Raw genomic sequence first — 19,190 nt, 5'->3', positions numbered from 1 at the left:
GTTGTGTAAAATATCTGTTTTAAAACTGTGGACATTTTCTTAATCCTGAAATAATTTGAATGTTCATTTAAAAGTCTACTAAACCCTGTTCTCTCATGTTCAAATATTCAAACTTTTGATATTACAATGACTTTCCTATTTGAAAATGTGTAAAATATTGATGTAATTTCTTATGTTTAGATGTATAAATATTCTGTATATATCTTCAATCTGTGAAATGTTGGGGGTTTTCAATGTAGTACTACTAGCGATGATTGTATAAAGTGGTTTCAGATATCTATCAAACTGATTGTTGATGAACAGGAATATACAACATCAACATCATATCAACATCATTGTGTATGTATTTGCCATGTACAACAAATTCCACAGAAAAATGAACAATTACAAGCTCACAAGGTTGATAATTGACCAATAAAACAAAAAACAGCTATAATCATAGGAAAATCAAAGAAAAAGAATGTCATATTTCTTGAAACAAAGCAAAATAATATACAGAAACACAATTTGGGAGCTTGAGTGGAGTTTTAGGAAACAATGATGAACGAAGCATTAATTATGCTAATAAACAATAGTTGATTTGAGAGAGCCAATATAATCAAGCAGAAGAGAGCAAGTATTTGGCCACAAATATGATTATAACAATATACACTGTTCCAAATAGTAGACATATCAGCTTCTTTTGATTTCCCTAGAGTTGTTTCATCATTTACTTGAAATTATAAGTACTGTTTTAAGATCTGCATCCATGAATTCATTGATAAAATGAGTGAACTTTAAATCAAGTTGATGTGTATTTTACAATTTATTTCAATTTTAGTTTCAAATACTTTGCCACATAAAAATGGATTACTTGGCTAAACTAAGTAAAATTCCTATTATTATCAAACCTCCCACAACTAGGTATATAAATAGCCCGAACAGGTCACAAAATAAATACTTTCAATAGATATATTTTCAGCACAACAATGAGAACAATGACTGTTTCGATAATAGAATACATGCAATGCTTGTGCTAACAGCAAAGCAAACAAGACCCTTGAATGCTAGGTCAGAGTTCTTTCAAGACGGCTGGCTAGGTTTCCTTCATATTTTCCAGTAGTCTATTCCTAGGATACGCATGCCTTACTCGATAATAGAGGGCATCATATCGATCATAGAAAGTTACAAAGACTGTATGCGTCCCCACAGGCGGACAAGGCACTTTACGTCTAAACCAGCTGATAAAACCAGACTCACCCACTTTTCACCATATCCATTAAACCATCAAAAATGTCAGACCTTTGAGGTTTTAAAGATTGTAAAAGTAAAAGAGGAACGTAGGGGGAAAACGTAATAATGTCTGTATTCAGAGTTAACTACATATATTCCAACAATGTTCTCGGCCTTTTAGGAAAATGTTGATGTAATTATTTTCTCTACTGATCTATACTCCAACTTTCTGCACATTACTCATCACAACTCTGAAATGACTTTCTTCTTGTCTTCTTTAATTCTGCATTTTGGTTGTCTATGAGAGTTTTAATGATTGATTCTGTTATAAGCTTCTTTCAAAAGTTGTTTATAATTTCTCTCATTCATGAACACAATTATTGACAATCATAGTTTCAGGTGTTGCAAGAATATCTATGAAGTAAAAATTATAGGACTGGCTATCAAGTCAACCACTCTGGAGCTATTCCCACCAAAAAAAAATGAAATCATTTCCCCAAGGACCTACTTCGCATTCTCATTTCTACCCATGGTGTGACAAAATGAAAACTAATTTGGAGATCAAGTTCATATTTTAATGGAACATTGAGAGAAGTCTCCATACAAATTATAAAATTATTCTTATGATTCAGGACCTCTATAATTCTCCTATTGGTTTAAAACATAAAAAAGTTCTAATTTACTCCTATTGAAATTCTGTAGGAATAGATTCAAAGTTTATAAGTATGTTCTACAAAGGTAAGTCTTTAGGCATTAAAAACTGGTTTATCTTTCTATCAAAGTACAGTCTGCAAAATATATAAATATATATATTTATATAAAAAACACCTCTATGTACCCCCATCTACGGCCATATAGGATATATTTGAGAGTAGATACACACCCTCCGTCATCGTCGGACTCTCTTCCTTTGAGCTTGTTGAGAAGTTTAGTGCTGCTACGCCGCACCGATGCCCTGAGTTTTGACAGTGAACCGCTTCTCCTTAACTTGCCATCGCCATTCTGACATGATAAGAAGGACATAACATAGGTTTGGGTTCAACATGCAGGCATGCTAAAGGGCCACTTAAACTGCTCTCTTTACCCCCAAATCTCTCTCTTTCCTACCATTAATGGTGCTGGGGAGACAAAATCTTGTACCTCAAAATGCGCAGGAAAGTGAAAAAGACATGAATGCCGTAACGTTGTATCACTGAGATTGCCTTCCATTTGATGTGACATAATGATTAACACTTTTTAAAGATTGAGATTTTGTAAAAGCGCTGGGACGTCACTTGATAGTTTGTGTAGTCACCAAACTGAAGCAATATCAGTTCCCTAAACTTTGAGATACAAGGATTCTGTCACCCAGCGATGAACTTGCTGCTAGGAGATGATCAGAAGTCACATTTAGCTTTTAAGAGGAACTGTTATGCAATAACATGGATGGAGACATGAACCCTGTACCAGAGATGAAATTATTTTATCAGATCAAGGTTTACCCATGAAATTATTACAAAAAGCAAACAAAATTGCTGAAGATGTATAAACTTTTTCACCAGAATTATGTCAAAAATATGAATATAAACTAAATCTGTATTAAAAAAAACGATCTTCTTTATTTCTCCCCCTCCAAAATATATTAACTTGAATACACACACATCAATGTGGATGAATAATAGAATGGAAATATACAAATGATTGCTTGATATTCATTTTCGGTTGTAATTTGTAAAATTATTTCTCAGTAGGGAAGATTTGATTATTTCCACCCGATAAAACAATTTATCAACTTAAAACTGTTGTGACTTTAGATCATGCTTATTTCTAAGCAGCAAATCATGACTAAATCAACTTCTATGCTATTCAGTGAGAAAGAGAGCATTAGACCAAAACACTTGCTGCATATAGGGAAAATGAGGGATTAAATCATAATGAGACTAAGAAATTACATCTGTCGGGATCAAGAAGAAAAATAAAATAATAAGTTTGAAAACATCATTTATGAAAGCATGGACATTTAAATGAGAAACACAAAACAAATGATAAAAATAAAAGGAAACAAAAGGTTAAACAGGGTTTTAGAAAGGACTGTGTGTGTTTAAATTGAAATTAGAGTATAAATGGGGCAGGTAAATTTTGTGTGACTTTATCTCGGGGGGGGGGGGGGGGAGCATCTCAATGGGCAAGGGGCTTAGTATATCAAGTGCAAAGTGAAAGGTCCAGGGTGGTGGCATTTGCAGAAAGTGTACAGGGAAGTGATTTTACCACAGCTGGGTTGAATTACCAACAATATAATCATGTATAAATCAACATTTTAAATACATAATTCGAAATTCTTCTTGCCATTGCATTTCATTTGACAGTACTGGTATTCAAATGAGGTCCAAAAGATAATGATTAGATTTGCTGTAATTTATGTAGATTGCTTACTGAATTTTGTTTACTTTATTTGGATGTGGCTGTGCAGTGCATATTGCAGTGATAACCATACTCTTCTTTTTGTGAACATGCGTCAATATTAAAACTTAAACACACATGTACATGTATATATGACCACACATAATAAACCAGCCTGCAACACTTTTACATTTGTATCAAAACTAGAACACTATATTGCATGCATTATGTTGATTAATTTGAAATAAAACTTATCGATTTTGAATGAATGACGTACAGAAAAAAAACCACTTAACAAGTGAAACAAATGAAAATTGGAATGGGTTCAACAAACAATTTCATTGTCAGAAATGGCTGAAGGAAGTTAAAGAAAATTGTATCAAAGATTTCACAAAGGAATTGAGCTTAATTTTTAAGAAGTCATATCAACATAATTAGAGTAATATTTTCTGAGACTAGACTAGAACACTCTAGTTATCTAAATCTGAAAAGAGTCTCTTTGAATTTTCATGCAAATATTGTGTAACAGGAGCTACATGTATCACCTAACTTGTCATAATATGGAACGTACTTATTACCACTGACCAACATGAATACTCTAAAATTGCGATATTTGATAAGAAAACTAACTAAATATCTACAATATCAATATAATAGTAATAAACATTATGTTTCAGACATTCTATGAATCTCCAATTTTCATCAATCTATCAAACTATAAAAATATGCTTGCATTTGTTGTACAGAATTTGCTAATTTTGCTTTCAAGGATGTCAGAGTTTAGGAAGGAAAAGAAACTTGCAAGAAACGTGACATTTTCACAAAAATACTGATTCATGAATTAATTTACAGAGTACTTGTTAAGAACCATCTGTTTGGTCTGAAATAACTTAAATGGACAATCTACTGAATTACCTCAGCAACAAATCATTTTAACACTGATGTATATATGTTGTAACCATTTAAATGCCCTGCAAAACAAAAATGATACAAGCAATATTGTCATCAATTGTAACTCTAAATCAAATCATCTGCCATATCATATGATTGATAACAATTGTTATATCAATTGCATCATTTTAGTTAAAGGGCATAATCAAACATGTTTACATCAAAGAACACACTTCTTAGACATGAATGCTAAGCTTATTTATCATTACAATGTGGCATGATTATTTTTTTTATCAAAGTTTCCAAAAGCATATGGCGCTGTCACACCTTGGCGTTTTAGACAGCGTGTGCCCGACGTATGAGGAATTTGGCGAATACGCTGGCGTACGTCAAATACGTTACTGGTAAGTTTTGCATACGTTAAGAGTACGCTAAAACACGCTGGTATACGTCGTCATACGGCGAGGTCGTTGAAAAATTTTGTGCAAGCACAACATTTTTCGACGTATGCCACGTATGGCTCATACGTCCCGAATACGCGGGCCATAAGTTGTAGGCAAGTTACGCAATCGTTGATACACGTTGACACACGTTACTCGTAAGTTACTCATAAGTCGATGTACGTCGAGATAATGTCCAGCGTACCCTAAAACTTACTTCTAACCTATGAGTAACGTGCTTTGAACGTATGTGTAACTTAACTCCAACGTATATTGACGTATGAAGACGTGCTCCCGACGACCACAAAACTTACTGAACGTGTTTATAACTTACAGCTACCGTATAATGACGTATTGACAACGTTTATAGGAATTGGTATATAAAGGTGGGGTTCACAGGAGTTTTCTTCGGCATGGCGGTGGTGTTGATACGGTGATGTATCGTGCGGTTTTGATTTGAATAGTCGAGCGGCAGCCTTTTTATAGGCTACGACACGTGTTCATCAGCGATACGCTGCCTCGCGTAAGTTAGGCTATCGTAGGGCATAAGTTGTGTACGCCAGCAATACGCTAAGCATTCGTTGGAATACGTTCCTTATAAGTTAACAAAGCGTTCGATATAAGTTACTAATACGTAAACGTCTGCATACGCTGTCTAAAACGCCAAGGTGTGACAGCGCCAATACCAAACAATTGATGATATAGATTTATATCTCTTCAAAATAGATGTATTCCATGCCATTGCTTTGATTATTTGATTACACAATATATTATTTTTGTATGATATTTGCTACTGTTTTTACAATAATTGTCTCATATCTATATTTTTCCATAATCATTGGGTCTGGATAAGAGCAATTGTGATGAAGAACATTCTACAGATTGATGCAATACAGGTGAGGAATACAGTTTGGTAGAGTTCAGTTTTATGTTTGACGTATCATGCACATTTGCATGAGAGCAATTATTGTTGGAGCAAATGTCAGAAGCTTTGCATGTCTTCTTGTTTACCTTTACATTCCTTAAACATCTTAAACAATAACACTTATAAATTACAATTTTGCATTTTATAATCTTAAAATCTCAACAAAAAAAACACAAGAAAATTACTGTTGATCCAAAAACATTTGCAATCATTTGAGTGATATGGACGCATCATTTCAAGAACATATGAAAGATACCTTGGGCCCGGTAAAACAAAGGTGAGCTATTGATCACAGTTGATTTTTTTTTTTTTTTTTACTTTTGACTGCACAGAGAGATCAACGTAATCAAGTGCTTTACTGGGCCCTGGTAATATCAAATCCCATGCTTTTAATATCTTTGATGAATTCCATAATTGTATGAATGCAAAAATGGCCAAAAAATCAGTTTTCTTTTGTACATTTACACAAATGTGTTTTAAGATATTCAAACATGGACCAATTTAATGAAACTATGAACTATTTAATTTTTTACTTTTTCATACCATAAAACTTTTCTGACTCAGACCAATACCTGGGCTAACACCAGGGGAGCATTTCATGAAAGGACATGTCAGACGTTTTATCTGACAAGTCCCATTTTATCCGACAGTTACCATAGTTACAGTCCTTCTCAGCCAATTAGAATCAAGGAAAGATGTCAGATCTGACAACTTGTCGGACAAAAATGTTGATGAAACGCCCCCCCTGGACTAGCAAATGTACCCCCCCCACTTCATTCCAGTCAATAAGTGGCGGTTCTTCAAACTCAAGATGAAAAGATATCCAGGCTCTTGGCATCACTCTCTATAAGCTTTTTAATCCCTTTAAAATCATATGCTATTTGATAGGCTTTGGTGAAAGAACCCCAATCAGTGATCCACAATACATTACATAAAACCAGAAACTTTTGACGTTTTTGTACAAAAGAGACAGCCGTTTTCTTGGCAAAAGTATCTATATAGCAAATTAAGTGCAGTGATTGACATGTTGAAGCGTGTTCCTTTTCACCTGGACCCTTCCTGGAATTGTTTCAGTTTAATATGAACAAAAGTTTCTGGTGTGACACTAATAGCATATCTTAAATCCCTAATGGGGAGATATAGATATTCTTCATGGCTAGGTTTCTTGAAGTGCGCATTAAAACATCCATGCACATGTAACATCACACATGGTCTCATACAAAAAGCATGATCAAGAGACAACAAAGACACATATAGAGCAAGGATATCATTGAGAAATAAGAAATGACCTGTAAATAAAGCGACGATACAATGACAAAACACCATAACGTTAAATGAATAACACACAGTGTCTATTACCCGACACAAGCCTAAAACACTTTCCAGATTCAAAATACTGCATCCCTTTTATTTCAACTATGTAGAGAATTATGACAACATACATGTAAATTACCAAAACAATTATTATTGAAACTATGTAGGTAGCCTAGCTATGTCTTTTTATGCCAGCTGTGAAATCCTTTTTACATTCTTTTGACCTGTCTGACTCATTAGTATGCATTAATTTCCGAAAGATGCTCATGCAAGTGCTTGAAGGAGTTAGGGAAAGTGCAAAAGAGGAAAATGCAGACAAGCTATTAGAAAGAACTTGTTGAATACATGCAGGGCTACATGCACAATCACATATTTGCACGTAGGGACTGAGGAACCTGCTAAAAGGGGATCGAGGGAGAGAAAATACAGATAAAATACATGAACATTCTGCATATATATTCATTTTAGAGACATGTAAAAGAGGAACATGTTTGATAAATAATCATGACAAGACTGCTACACAATACCCATGGGCATGCACTCTGCAGAGAAATGAAAATAGGCCAAAGAAGCAAAGTGAAACAAAAATTAATATATTGATCAAACATGGATAAGAATCAATTGGAATATAAATGAATATAGATCCATATCTATTTGATACAACTCTATTGTGCCTCAGAATAAATCAATATAAGGAAAGCAGCACAAGGGATTTGAAATCATATATATATATAGTGCCAGACAAATCATTAATTGGTATAGCAGCATGCAAATCAAACTCAAATGTACACAGTCCTGCAAGCTTTTGTACAAAATTTCTATATCAAGTGCCTCAATCAGTTATCTTTCTTTATACCATATCCTACACATGTTTGCTGTTTGTCAGTGTGACTTTGCTTAAATAATCACACAAATTATTCAAAATCTTCTCAGAATATTACAAGAAAAATTTGCATTACATCCTGTTCATACTGATTCCTAAGATATGCTTTATTTCAATCATTTTTCCGTTTTCTCAGTTAACCTTTAAAGCAACAGCAGAACACAGCAGCACAATTAAAAGAAACGTTCACTAAAACCACTTCAATCTCAAAATTTGCTGAAAATCACATCCAAAAGCTTGCAGTTTGTGTAGAAAATTGGACAGAAAAGAGTGCCGTTACTACTACAATCACAAAAAATATATAAATAATGAGAATACACATGTTAAGTTCTTTCTCCATATCCCAAATAGACAGGAACGAAGACAGTGAATATAGCAAATAAATAACAGTGTTTGACCCAGTGAAAAGTGTAGTGTATATGATCCTCGTTCAAAATTACTACAAACATTAACAGGTTTTGTCAAGAATCTTGACATCCAAACAAGATTAAAAGAATGAATAGATAGGACACTGGGGAGGGTAGGGTACAAGAAATACACAGACAGAAGTCAATATATCAGTCCTCACAAGCAAAAAGGAGATAACTTTGAAAGTAGAATTATCCAAAATATTGAACAGATATTAACTGATATAAACTGATATTAACATAATCTATAGCTAAACCCAAGAAACGTCTTTGGCTCTGAAAAGTTATTTGGAATGAAACCCTGAACTGCGAGTGGTCCCTTTCGACAGGTTTTTAACCAAACTTTCAAAATGCTCCTCATGCACCACTACCAAAGCAAAAGCCAATAATGGAATGGGATAGTTGCATTCATTGCATCCCATACCAGGACCCCTTGACACAAAGGTTTGCTATCAATTGCAAAATGTTGATGACTAAACATCATGATTGGTAATGCATGTATTATTATGTATTATTATCAATCATTGCTTGCAATTTGCAACTGATCACAAATCTTTGTGTTATACGACCCAAATCTATTCTATGGAAGCATTGGCCCTGATCCCCAAATAAAACAATAATAAATGCTTGTGAAACAGGAAACAATGTTTGTTTGTATATATGAGCACATGTATCAGAGAAACAATTCAAAGACATATTAAGACTGAAGACAAAATCCATAGAATAAATTCCAATTATTCATTAAAAAAATATTCAATAATCGCACTACAGGACAAAGTGGGCATGCAAAATTCTATCATTTTAAAGTAAATTATCAAAAGTGCTAAAAGTGTTTTTTTTTTTCAATTTATCAATGACAAGAAACAAAAAAAATTGAGCGTTATTGAGAAAACAAATAAACATAAAGGCATATTGTAAATCAATATTCTTTTTAAAGAGTGGGTTAAATATATTCTCAGTGCAAACTATTTTCTTAAATTGTCAAATAATTTCACAAAGCACTAAAGCTTTCTTCAAAAGTAAACAAAAAAGAAAATCCTAGTGAAATAGTAAGAAATAAACAAACAAGTGTTTATTTACAGTTAAAGATGAAAATGCTCTAGCATTCCAGTGAAGTCTGTGTAACCAGCAACTGGTATAGGAATACACATGTGCATACAGGAATATTCTGGATAAAGTTTGCTGAATTTATGGGTTTATATAACTACGAAATAGTGATATTGTTTCCCTGATTGATTATAGCATTTTAAAGGCAAGGGTTGTTTCACCCTGTTTGTGCTTATCTGTATATGTTAGAACTATCTAATGGTGATAAAGGTTATTTTTAAACTTTGTTTTGAATTGGAATTGTATTTCTTTTTTATCTAACTTTTCAAAAAAAAATAACAATAAAAACCCCTTGTTTGTTACCATTCAAATCACAACGATCTTTTACAGATACAATGCAAATATTGGTGTTTTACGCATGGATGTCGTAATGCAATTTTATTAATGTTAGGAGATATGTCTAACAAGTGGGAAAATAGAGTGAAGATGGGTGAATATTATTAATATTTTCACACAGATGACTCCATGAAAAATGTCTAGTCAATTATACTACGATGTCATTACATGAGAGTGAAATAAACAAATGATAAACATGCTTGAACTTCAAATGTTAATAAACCATACTAAATCACAATGTTAGGAAAATATTTCAGAGCATATGCAGTAATTTACTTTATTATGATCTTTTAGATTGTGTAATACTGGACAAAGAGATATTAATTATTAAAGAAAATATGAATCTTTTCTGCTCGCAGATTATTTGATATGTCTCAAGTATTAATAACAGGAATCTGTTTAAAAAGAGTTTCTTGGTTTCTTTTATTCTTTTGTCATACCAATATAACTCTATTTCTTAAAACCTTAAATTAACAACCCAGTTTGTCAAGGAAAAACAAAGTTTTATGTACAGAAGTCTTCCTACTTAAGATATCTTCATAGTACTTTGGTTTGTATATCAGAAAATTTCTGTGAAACAAATCCATGTGTGTGGATCAATTATACATCCACAACATTATTAGTAGCCCGGTCTGTGCATTATAACACAGAATTGCATGCTATCTTTCTGTTGACATTGATAACATCTAATAGCTAGAGCAATGTTAATGTCACTGCACCCATAATAAACAATTCTCTTTCTAATCACAGGAATAATATATGGTTCTAATAATATTGAACAGATTTTTAAAACAAGAAAACAGCGCTCTGATAGATCTACAGAATGCTACGTGGGAGATGCACCAATGGCTATAAAATATATAATATAAATAATGTTTACCTTTCCAAGTTGTGCATTTTCGAACCCTTTCTGCAAAAGATAATGTACCAGTACATTGTTTTGCATTTTGATAGCAAACATAAATTCTCAGGTTGAGACTATTAAATGGTCAACTTTACTACTTTTCTCTCAATTACAATAATAATTTAAGTCACAACTATCTGTCAGCATCTTAAATATAGGCAAATTAATTATTTTAACCTACTAATAATACTGTAAATATTGCATTAAATCGCTTGCACCTATCTGCATTTAAGACTTACAATTTTATCATGCCAAACTATGCAACGGATAAATTCATCATTCATAGATTTGTTTGAACATATGCTTGTATCTTTTTCAAAATAATTCAAGTAGTTTCATGTTTCACAATGGGTTGCACAAATGTCCTTCACCAAAGCAGATATATTCTTGGGATATGTAACAATATTGGGTGAAATTGGGAAGATGGTGATGTCGTTTTTAATCTATCTGGGGGAAAATGGTATAAATACGGTGCATGATGAAATAATGTTAAAATGAAATAACTTATATAGCATGTTGTTGATTTTAAAATAAAAGAAATACTAGTGATAAGCACCCTTGATTGTTAGTAATCTTTAACAAATCATATATTTTGAATCTGATTTGAGAGGAGAGCTATATATGTGGGTTAGTGTAAATGGTGTAAAGGATTGGACATCTCTGATGGCCAGGGAGTAGATAATGTCTAACCTCGACAAGTACGTGAGGTGGGCTGCGTGGAATCTCTACATAACCTTCGGGGATCGTTCGGGAGCGATCTTTCGGTTTCCGCTTCTAAGGGAGTTTGAGGGATGAAGTAGAAAGTGGTAAGAAACTGCAAAATCTCATGATTTTTATGTTGAAAAAAAAAAACATGAATCATTGTCAAATATGCAGGTAAAGTAATATCATGACACGGTAATTTTTCATATTAAAAGGTCTGTTTAGACGAAGAGCCTTAATTTAATCAAAATATATATTAGAGTCCGCAGAGATTGTTCAAAGTGTAAGTTATTTACTTTGTACAAAGTTTAAGATCCTTTACAATCAAGTAAAATCATGCCATTGTTAAAATGCATGAATGAGCTGATGGAATTCTAATCATCAACTTATGGCGCAGTCACATTTCACCTATAATGGCTGAATGGTGAGTCAAAAACAGCCGTTTTTATCATTTCTGTACCAGCTTCCAGTATATGGTTTGTATAGAAATCTGCAAAACGGCTATTTTCAACTTGCCTTGCAGACATTGTAGGGGATATGTGACTGCAGCGTAAGCTGTTCACCAAGGTACAAAATACATGTATGTAATGCTAAGCATAACCATGAGTATTATATCCCCTTAATATTCCTCGACCTAAAATAAATATATCCCATTATACAGGGAATAAAAACTGATATAAGTAAGCAGAGGCAAAATTTTAGAGAAATAACTGTAAAAACTTATTTTCTAATGAGCTGAATTACATGAAATTAATTCATTACGATGGATCTAGATTTAAATCTACTTATTCAGAGAATCTGTGTGATCACATTTTTCATGGACTTCATTTTATTAGACAGAATTTTGAGATTTGGATTGTAGGCATAGAAATTTATCAAACTAGTTTTATGATCTTTGATTTTTTTTTACTGTAATTTGAGAAATTGCTGTTTTAGAAAGACAATATTTTGTACTTATGTGCAATGTGCCTTTAAAAAGATGTTGCTGTGAAACACTCATCACACTCATACTTTTTATTTCTTTCTAGAATTAAAAAAACCGGGAGATCTAAATCATGCAATGTTTCAGATTTAGCAGGTTGACCTATGTAATTATGTCAAAATATAGGTCACATGAAAGTGGAAAGTAAAAATAGAAATAAAAATCAAACAAAACAATAGAGAGACAATATTCAGAAACTGCATAATTGTGTTGGATAGTGGACACAATTATTATGTCAAAAACATCAAACTTAGAAAGTTACAAACTCAACTCAGTTAAAAGTGGGATAAAAAACGTAAAAATGGTTTCACTGTAAATATCACATCAAACAGTAGTAAAGGAAAGGAAATCAGAGAGGGGGGGGGAATTGACACCGGAATGGAATACCTGTATGGCCTACCCTCCTCATGTAATTGCTAGCTAGATCTTTTAAAAGAAATTGGTCAAACACTGTTGGTACATTTATTTGCTATACTCACCCCTTTCCAAGCTACGCCTATACTCACTTCCTCGCTCCCGTCTGCCTTCTCATATGACACACTCTCTGTGCTGCCATGCCTGGGGGTCCCACTACTGCGTCTGTGATGTCTCTCCTTGGCCATGGCCTCGGACCGTGGTACATCGGTGGACAGGTCTTGGCCTAGAAGCTCACGGACCTTGGTCTCACGCACCATATCCAAAGCCTGAAGGGGAAGGAGGGGGGTGGGGTCAAGAGGAAGACGGGGAAGGGACGGAACACATACGGCAATGAGATGAAAGAATGCACTTGCAAGAAATGTAAAGTAGAAAAGATAGTAGAAGGCTTTGCTCTTATAAATCTACCATGGTGAAATCTATGCCAGAAAATGATGAGAAGGATCGGCAGAAAAATGAGTGAAAGTGCGTAGAAGGCCCTGATTTGATCTAACATATTTATTTTGAAACCCTTCACCAGTTGGCTAAAATCTCTCAACCTTCTTGCGCTATATTTTAAGTAACTAATTTCAATGTTACTCCTGCATGATTAAATGCATCTTATTATAAGGTAATTCCATTTGATTGTACTGTTCACAGACCAAACTAAAAACACCACAAAACACTAGACCAACATTAAGCAACATCAAAAGGCTTCATGCAAATTGCACCATTGCAAATTAAAGTTCCCCTGATTATTTTTTTTTATCAAAGCCATGTACAATCGATGGAGAATGGATGTTGCAGAACGATTAATTAGCAAATGATACTTGTCAAATTGTTCTGAATTTTAACCATCACCAAACTTGAATATAATCACAGTTCAATGCAAGTATTTTTTTTTTTCATGTGAAAGGGTATAAGTGTCACACAACTGCAAACACAACTTACCTTTGTCTGTTTAATGGAAAAGAAATTATATTTAATGCCTATTCTCTTTCATTCGTATATAATGAAACACATCTAGTGGAGTCAAAGCATGTATAACTGGTATGGAAATGCTTTTTTTTACTTGTATATGTCCCTATTCAATAAACGGCATATCATGCCTGTCATCATCCGGCTAAATTTGTTGGTTTTTTTTTTAAGAAACAATGACGCTGCTATAATCATCACACTACACTGAACAGACATACTACACATAATTACAACACAGAATAGCTAAAAAGTACTGATGGATGAATATATGTGCATGTATATAGTCCTGTTGAGCTAAAGTAACATGAAACTGAGCTAATACACAGACCAGATACATGACATGAATAAGGCTCAAGACTTGAGTGATATTGGTAATTCATGAAAAGAATGCATTAAAATGGAAAATCAGATTTGTGAAAGAATTTGTAAGGGGCATAGACATGGTCAAATTCATGATTTAATTATTACAAGGGAATGTCAAATTTACTACTTAAAATTAGTATATTACATGTACCTTCCATCTTCATCTCCATAAACGAACATCAGTGACGTATACACTATATTTGTATCTACTTTATATACACCATTTACTTGGAGAGAATAGAATCAAAGTCTAACAGCAAGATCAAACTTTCCAGCTAAACCACTGCTAAGTATCCTCCAATCCCATGATGCATGTTAAAGATCAATATCCGCTCTACCATACAATATTTGCAAAGCTGAAATATGTAAAGAACTGAAATACTGAATCTATATTATCATGAGCAATATCAGAATATTAACACTACAAAACTAAAAACCCTTGCCTATCTATACTACCTAACATCATACTGCATTGTAACATACATAGAAATATACTAAGATCTCAAGCTTCTATCCAACATTCCTTTCCTTTTGGCAGAACTGTCTGGGCAGACCACTCTAAATACTTACATTTCTTCGAGACTTAATGGCACATTCCTCCAGTATCTCTGCAGCCTCATACTTTCCTTGTCTCCTGTATAGAGCTCCAAGGTTTTTAAGAGTAGTCGTGACCGTAGGGCTACTGCGGGACCGACTAGTAAAAAAATAGAAATTAAATGTCCATTAGTATCCAGGTTTATTGTCTATGAACAATTAAAAATTAGAATCAGAATTATTGAATTAAATGCTGTTTTTATGACTCAATGCCATTTTCTGTTATAATTTCTGTAATTTCATAATTTGTATGAGTGATCTTGATGGAGAGTTCAGAATTCCCTTATAAGGGAACACAGATTTTTCTTTTGCTATGATTAAATAGTATTAGATATAACTGACTCAAAAGTATACACATTTGTGTAATATAATAAGATATTAAACTGTTAGTCAACTTTCTCAAATCTGAATTATAAACTATCAGTCTTAATCAATAGTGAGTAGACCCTTAAAAGCTTACCTGTCAACCTTAGCTGCTTTATGCCATCCTCCATAATCACCGTATGGTGCATTGTCCTTAAATTTACCCTGAAGATGGAAGACAAAAATACAGGAAAACACATCATTGCAAAGATTTACTGGAACTTATATTGGTGATACACAGATATAAGCTGGAAGATTCCGAAAAAAATTTGAGAAGTTACAAAAGTAAAGAATTTGTTAAAGGAAAACAAAATACAAGAAGAAAATCCACCTTATCGGAAAGAATAAATTAATAGCAATCTAACACTAGAATAAGTTATGGAAGTTTGAAAAATCTTGTTGTACTTTCTATGGGGATCCTCAAATCGGCAAATGTGCTTTAAAATGGCTGATTTTGTGGACAACTTACTCTCCATTTGTTTTGAACACAAATTTTCAGAATTTTCCCCATTATCTTTCAAAATACATCTTGCCTCCTTCTGAGCGCAACATATGTCATGGGAAAATATAATTCCAACAAGGCGAAATATGTAAAATAAAGGGGAAAATCTGAAAATTTGTGTACAAGACAAATGGAGAGTTGTCCACAAAATCAACCATTTTGAAGCATGTTTGCCAAATTGAGGATCCCCATAGAAAGAATAAGACCTTTTTAAATGTCCATAACTTGCTTATTTCATAACCAATTTTGATGAAATTTGTTTTAAATTGTTCTTCTCATTTACTCTTTCCAATGAGATTCCTTCTCTTTTGGGGATTTGGTTTCCTTTAATGGCAAAGAATACCAAAATTGTCAATCAGTGCCACATGATAAACATAGACTCCAGTTTAATCTAAATCATCAAAATAACTAGTATTTCTTCATACCCTGTCAAGGGTGTTAAATTATTTGATTGATGTAGATGTTGGTAATACAGTACGGATTTCACAAAAATTGTTTGAAACCACATATTATCACACAAAAACAATGTATTCATTATTCTTGTATTTTAAGGTAAAACAAATAAATGCTTTGGTCGAAAATGCTAAATTAATTTTTGTCGCTATTGTGAAAGACCAAGTTGTCTTAATCTATAGAAACAAGTTTTTTAATAGGTATCTGTCACGAAAGCACTAATTTATTATTATATCTTCTTCACAAGGTGTATCGAAATACACAAAATAGTTACATGAAAATTACTGAAACCATGATTTAGATCATGGTTTTATAACTATCAAATCTTTGTGAAATCAGGCCAATATTGCTATGTAATATTACTGATGGGCTAGTATGTGTCATGGGTTATGAGTTTGATTCATAATTTTGCATGAACATTTGATTCATCCTGAAATCTGAACTCTGTTCAATTCATTCACAATATTTTATACATTTTTAAAAAGTTTATATTTGAAGACTAAATAAATCTTCAGCATTCATTTATTTATATGATAATAACATACTATGTCCATTTACCCAACATGACCTTTGACTATGATCATGTGACCAAAGATGTGTGCGAAACATATTTGATAACCCTTATGTCTATGTTTCATGAACTACATGTGCACATGTAGATTAAGTTACGATGCCAATTCAACAAATACCCCCAACATAGCCAAAGTTCACTGACCTTAAATGACCTTTGATCTTGGTCATGTGACCTGAAATGCGCACAGGATATTAAGGGGTACATGGCTACTATTATGTCCAAGCTTTATGAACTAGGTCCACAAAATTTCAAAGTTATGACAATTCCACAAATACCCCCAACATGGTCAAAGTTTGTTGACCCTTAGTGACCTTTGACCTTGATCATGTGACTGGAAACTCAGGCAGGATGTTCAGTAATACTTGATTACCCTTATGTCCAAGTTTCATGAACTAAGTCCATATACTTTCTAAGTTATGATGACATTTCAAAAACTTAACCTTGGTTAAGATTTCAATGTTGGCGCCGTCGGAAAAGCAGCACCTATGATCTCGCTCTGCTATGCAGGCGAGACAAAAAAAATTATCTCATATTTTTAATAAGTAATGTACCTTAGTGATTTTTAATTCATTTTAAAGTTATTATTCTAATTCAATTTAAGTGAAACATCCTCCTGGATACACCATGTACTACTTGTTTGGGTAACGGAACAGAAAATTGATCAAAACATAGAGTCAACGAAATTGTTATCCTTTCATAAAATAGAATCAGTGATATCCTTAATAAACAGACAGCACTGATTGACCAATAAAAAGCTTGAAATGTGTCTTTTAAAACATTAATTAAAGCTTGTCATATGAAGGGTTCTGGATAATATGACAGATTCAAGCTCTTTAAACTTGTTTCCTTTTTCACTAAGCAAAAGTTAATCATTTTCATGGGCTCATATATGTTAAGTTGAACAAAACACAAATGTCTATTAGTGTACATTAAACACTCAATAATGATAAGTATCATAATTCCAATGAGTAATCAAATTAGTTGATGTAATTCTTTGACCTGTGTGTATTTGGCTTAGGGAACTAGACATCCATTCAGTGATTATCACAGTCATAGCCACATTAGAATTTTATATCTAACATGTTTCAAGCACAGCTCCCTCTGTTGGCAATCTTGTTTTAGTGCAGCAGTACAGACAGCAGTGGCTGTGGGACAACTGCTTTAATCCTACATGCAAATATTACTTCTTAGAATTATATCACATGAGCTGGCTTTTTTTTTTTTCTTAAAAGTTTGAATACAAATTATTGTACAAGCCATTAAATTTCCATACATTATACTGGGAAAACAACTTTTCTTGTATGCATTTGAATGTGATTAGGCTAATTGTAAAACTGATTGACATCAGCTAATATTTGTCGATAAAAAACAGAAGCAGAATTTGATTCATGAAGCTAGGCTTCACTATGTCGCCAAATAACACTGTGTCATACCATAATACAAATAATCGTGCTAATACATAGACTATTGCTGAAGACTGATCACGAGGATCAATGGCCCTCTATTGGCTACACAATAACTGGAGCGTCACTGCATGCCCTAGACTAGAAACTGCAATAGAGGGCTTAACATACACATCAGCCGTAGGATCAGTCTTTTGTCCAAATTTTTAAAAAGCTTATGGGAATAGCTTTTGACATTTGTGTTTTGTTCAGCTGTATTTTCACACAGATTAAACTAAATGCACATGCAACAAATTCCACAGAGAACTACAAGAAAATCAGTTTGCAATTGGTCTGTTGAATTTATTGCACATGCACAAGACTAATAATAGTACAACATAACTTGCATGCTACAAAATCATATTACAAGAACATTGTTTCACATACATCAACATGAGAAGTTTACATGCATTTTTAAAGCCTAGGAGGTAAATAAACAAAAAAAATATTCTATTATTGTTTTACTTAAAAACTATATGGAACCTAATGATCGTTATATTTTTTCAAATGGTAAATCACTGGTATGCATAATTTGCTGGTTATATTCATAGTCTTTCTATAAGGGTAAGCTAAAACTTGATGAAAGGGTTTAAGTACAAACTAAAAAAAACTAACTCAAACATGATCACATGCAATGCCATGGAAGAACTGATATTTTTACCAAGAATTTTGTACCATCAGATAAAATTAAAGATAAGCAAAATTAAAAAATTATTCTAGAAGCATTCTGACCAGCATTTACTTTTCTTTCCATCTTTTATAGATTTTCTTTCATTGTAAAAAAATATCTAAAAATTTATTTAGAGCTATGCTCATAATTTCAACTTGAAAATATCTGAATAAACATCTAATGGTAAGGTCCTTCTTTAGTAACAAAGAAGCAAAGTCACAAATATCATGTCTTTATGATCAAGTATAAATGTATGTTAGCAACTATTTTCATGCATGTTAATGAGCACAAGCATTCAACAAACCAATCATATATACAATTTAAAATAATAGCAAATGAATTTATCTAGAAAATCAAATAAAATCATAAATCTAAT

General features: G+C 33.0%; 1 protein-coding gene across 18 annotated transcripts in view; it reads right to left on the bottom strand.

Moving 5' to 3' along the window:
• The window catches only part of LOC121418790 (kinesin light chain), a 78,294-nt gene that overhangs the window by 11,174 nt on the left and 47,930 nt on the right, over positions 1–19,190 (bottom strand). For 5 of the 18 annotated variants that reach the window (XM_041612906.1, XM_041612914.1, XM_041612915.1 and 2 more), the window contains exons 10-17: positions 15,271–15,338; positions 14,787–14,910; positions 13,827–13,832; positions 12,962–13,165; positions 11,489–11,572; positions 10,775–10,804; positions 2,096–2,214; positions 1,240–1,281 (exon numbers count right to left, since the gene is read on the bottom strand). In XM_041612906.1, the coding sequence (XP_041468840.1) occupies positions 1,240–1,281; positions 2,096–2,214; positions 10,775–10,804; positions 11,489–11,572; positions 12,962–13,165; positions 13,827–13,832; positions 14,787–14,910; positions 15,271–15,338 (677 nt within the window). The remainder of the gene's footprint in view (positions 1–1,239; positions 1,282–2,095; positions 2,215–10,774; positions 10,805–11,488; positions 11,573–12,961; positions 13,166–13,826; positions 13,833–14,786; positions 14,911–15,270; positions 15,339–19,190) is intronic. The other 13 variants (XM_041612924.1, XM_041612925.1, XM_041612909.1 and 10 more) reach the window with 12 other exon arrangements.

Source organism: Lytechinus variegatus, chromosome 7, assembly GCF_018143015.1.
Source record: "Lytechinus variegatus isolate NC3 chromosome 7, Lvar_3.0, whole genome shotgun sequence".
Lineage (NCBI taxonomy): Eukaryota > Metazoa > Echinodermata > Echinoidea > Temnopleuroida > Toxopneustidae > Lytechinus > Lytechinus variegatus.
This window is presented reverse-complemented; position numbering and strand designations above follow the sequence as displayed.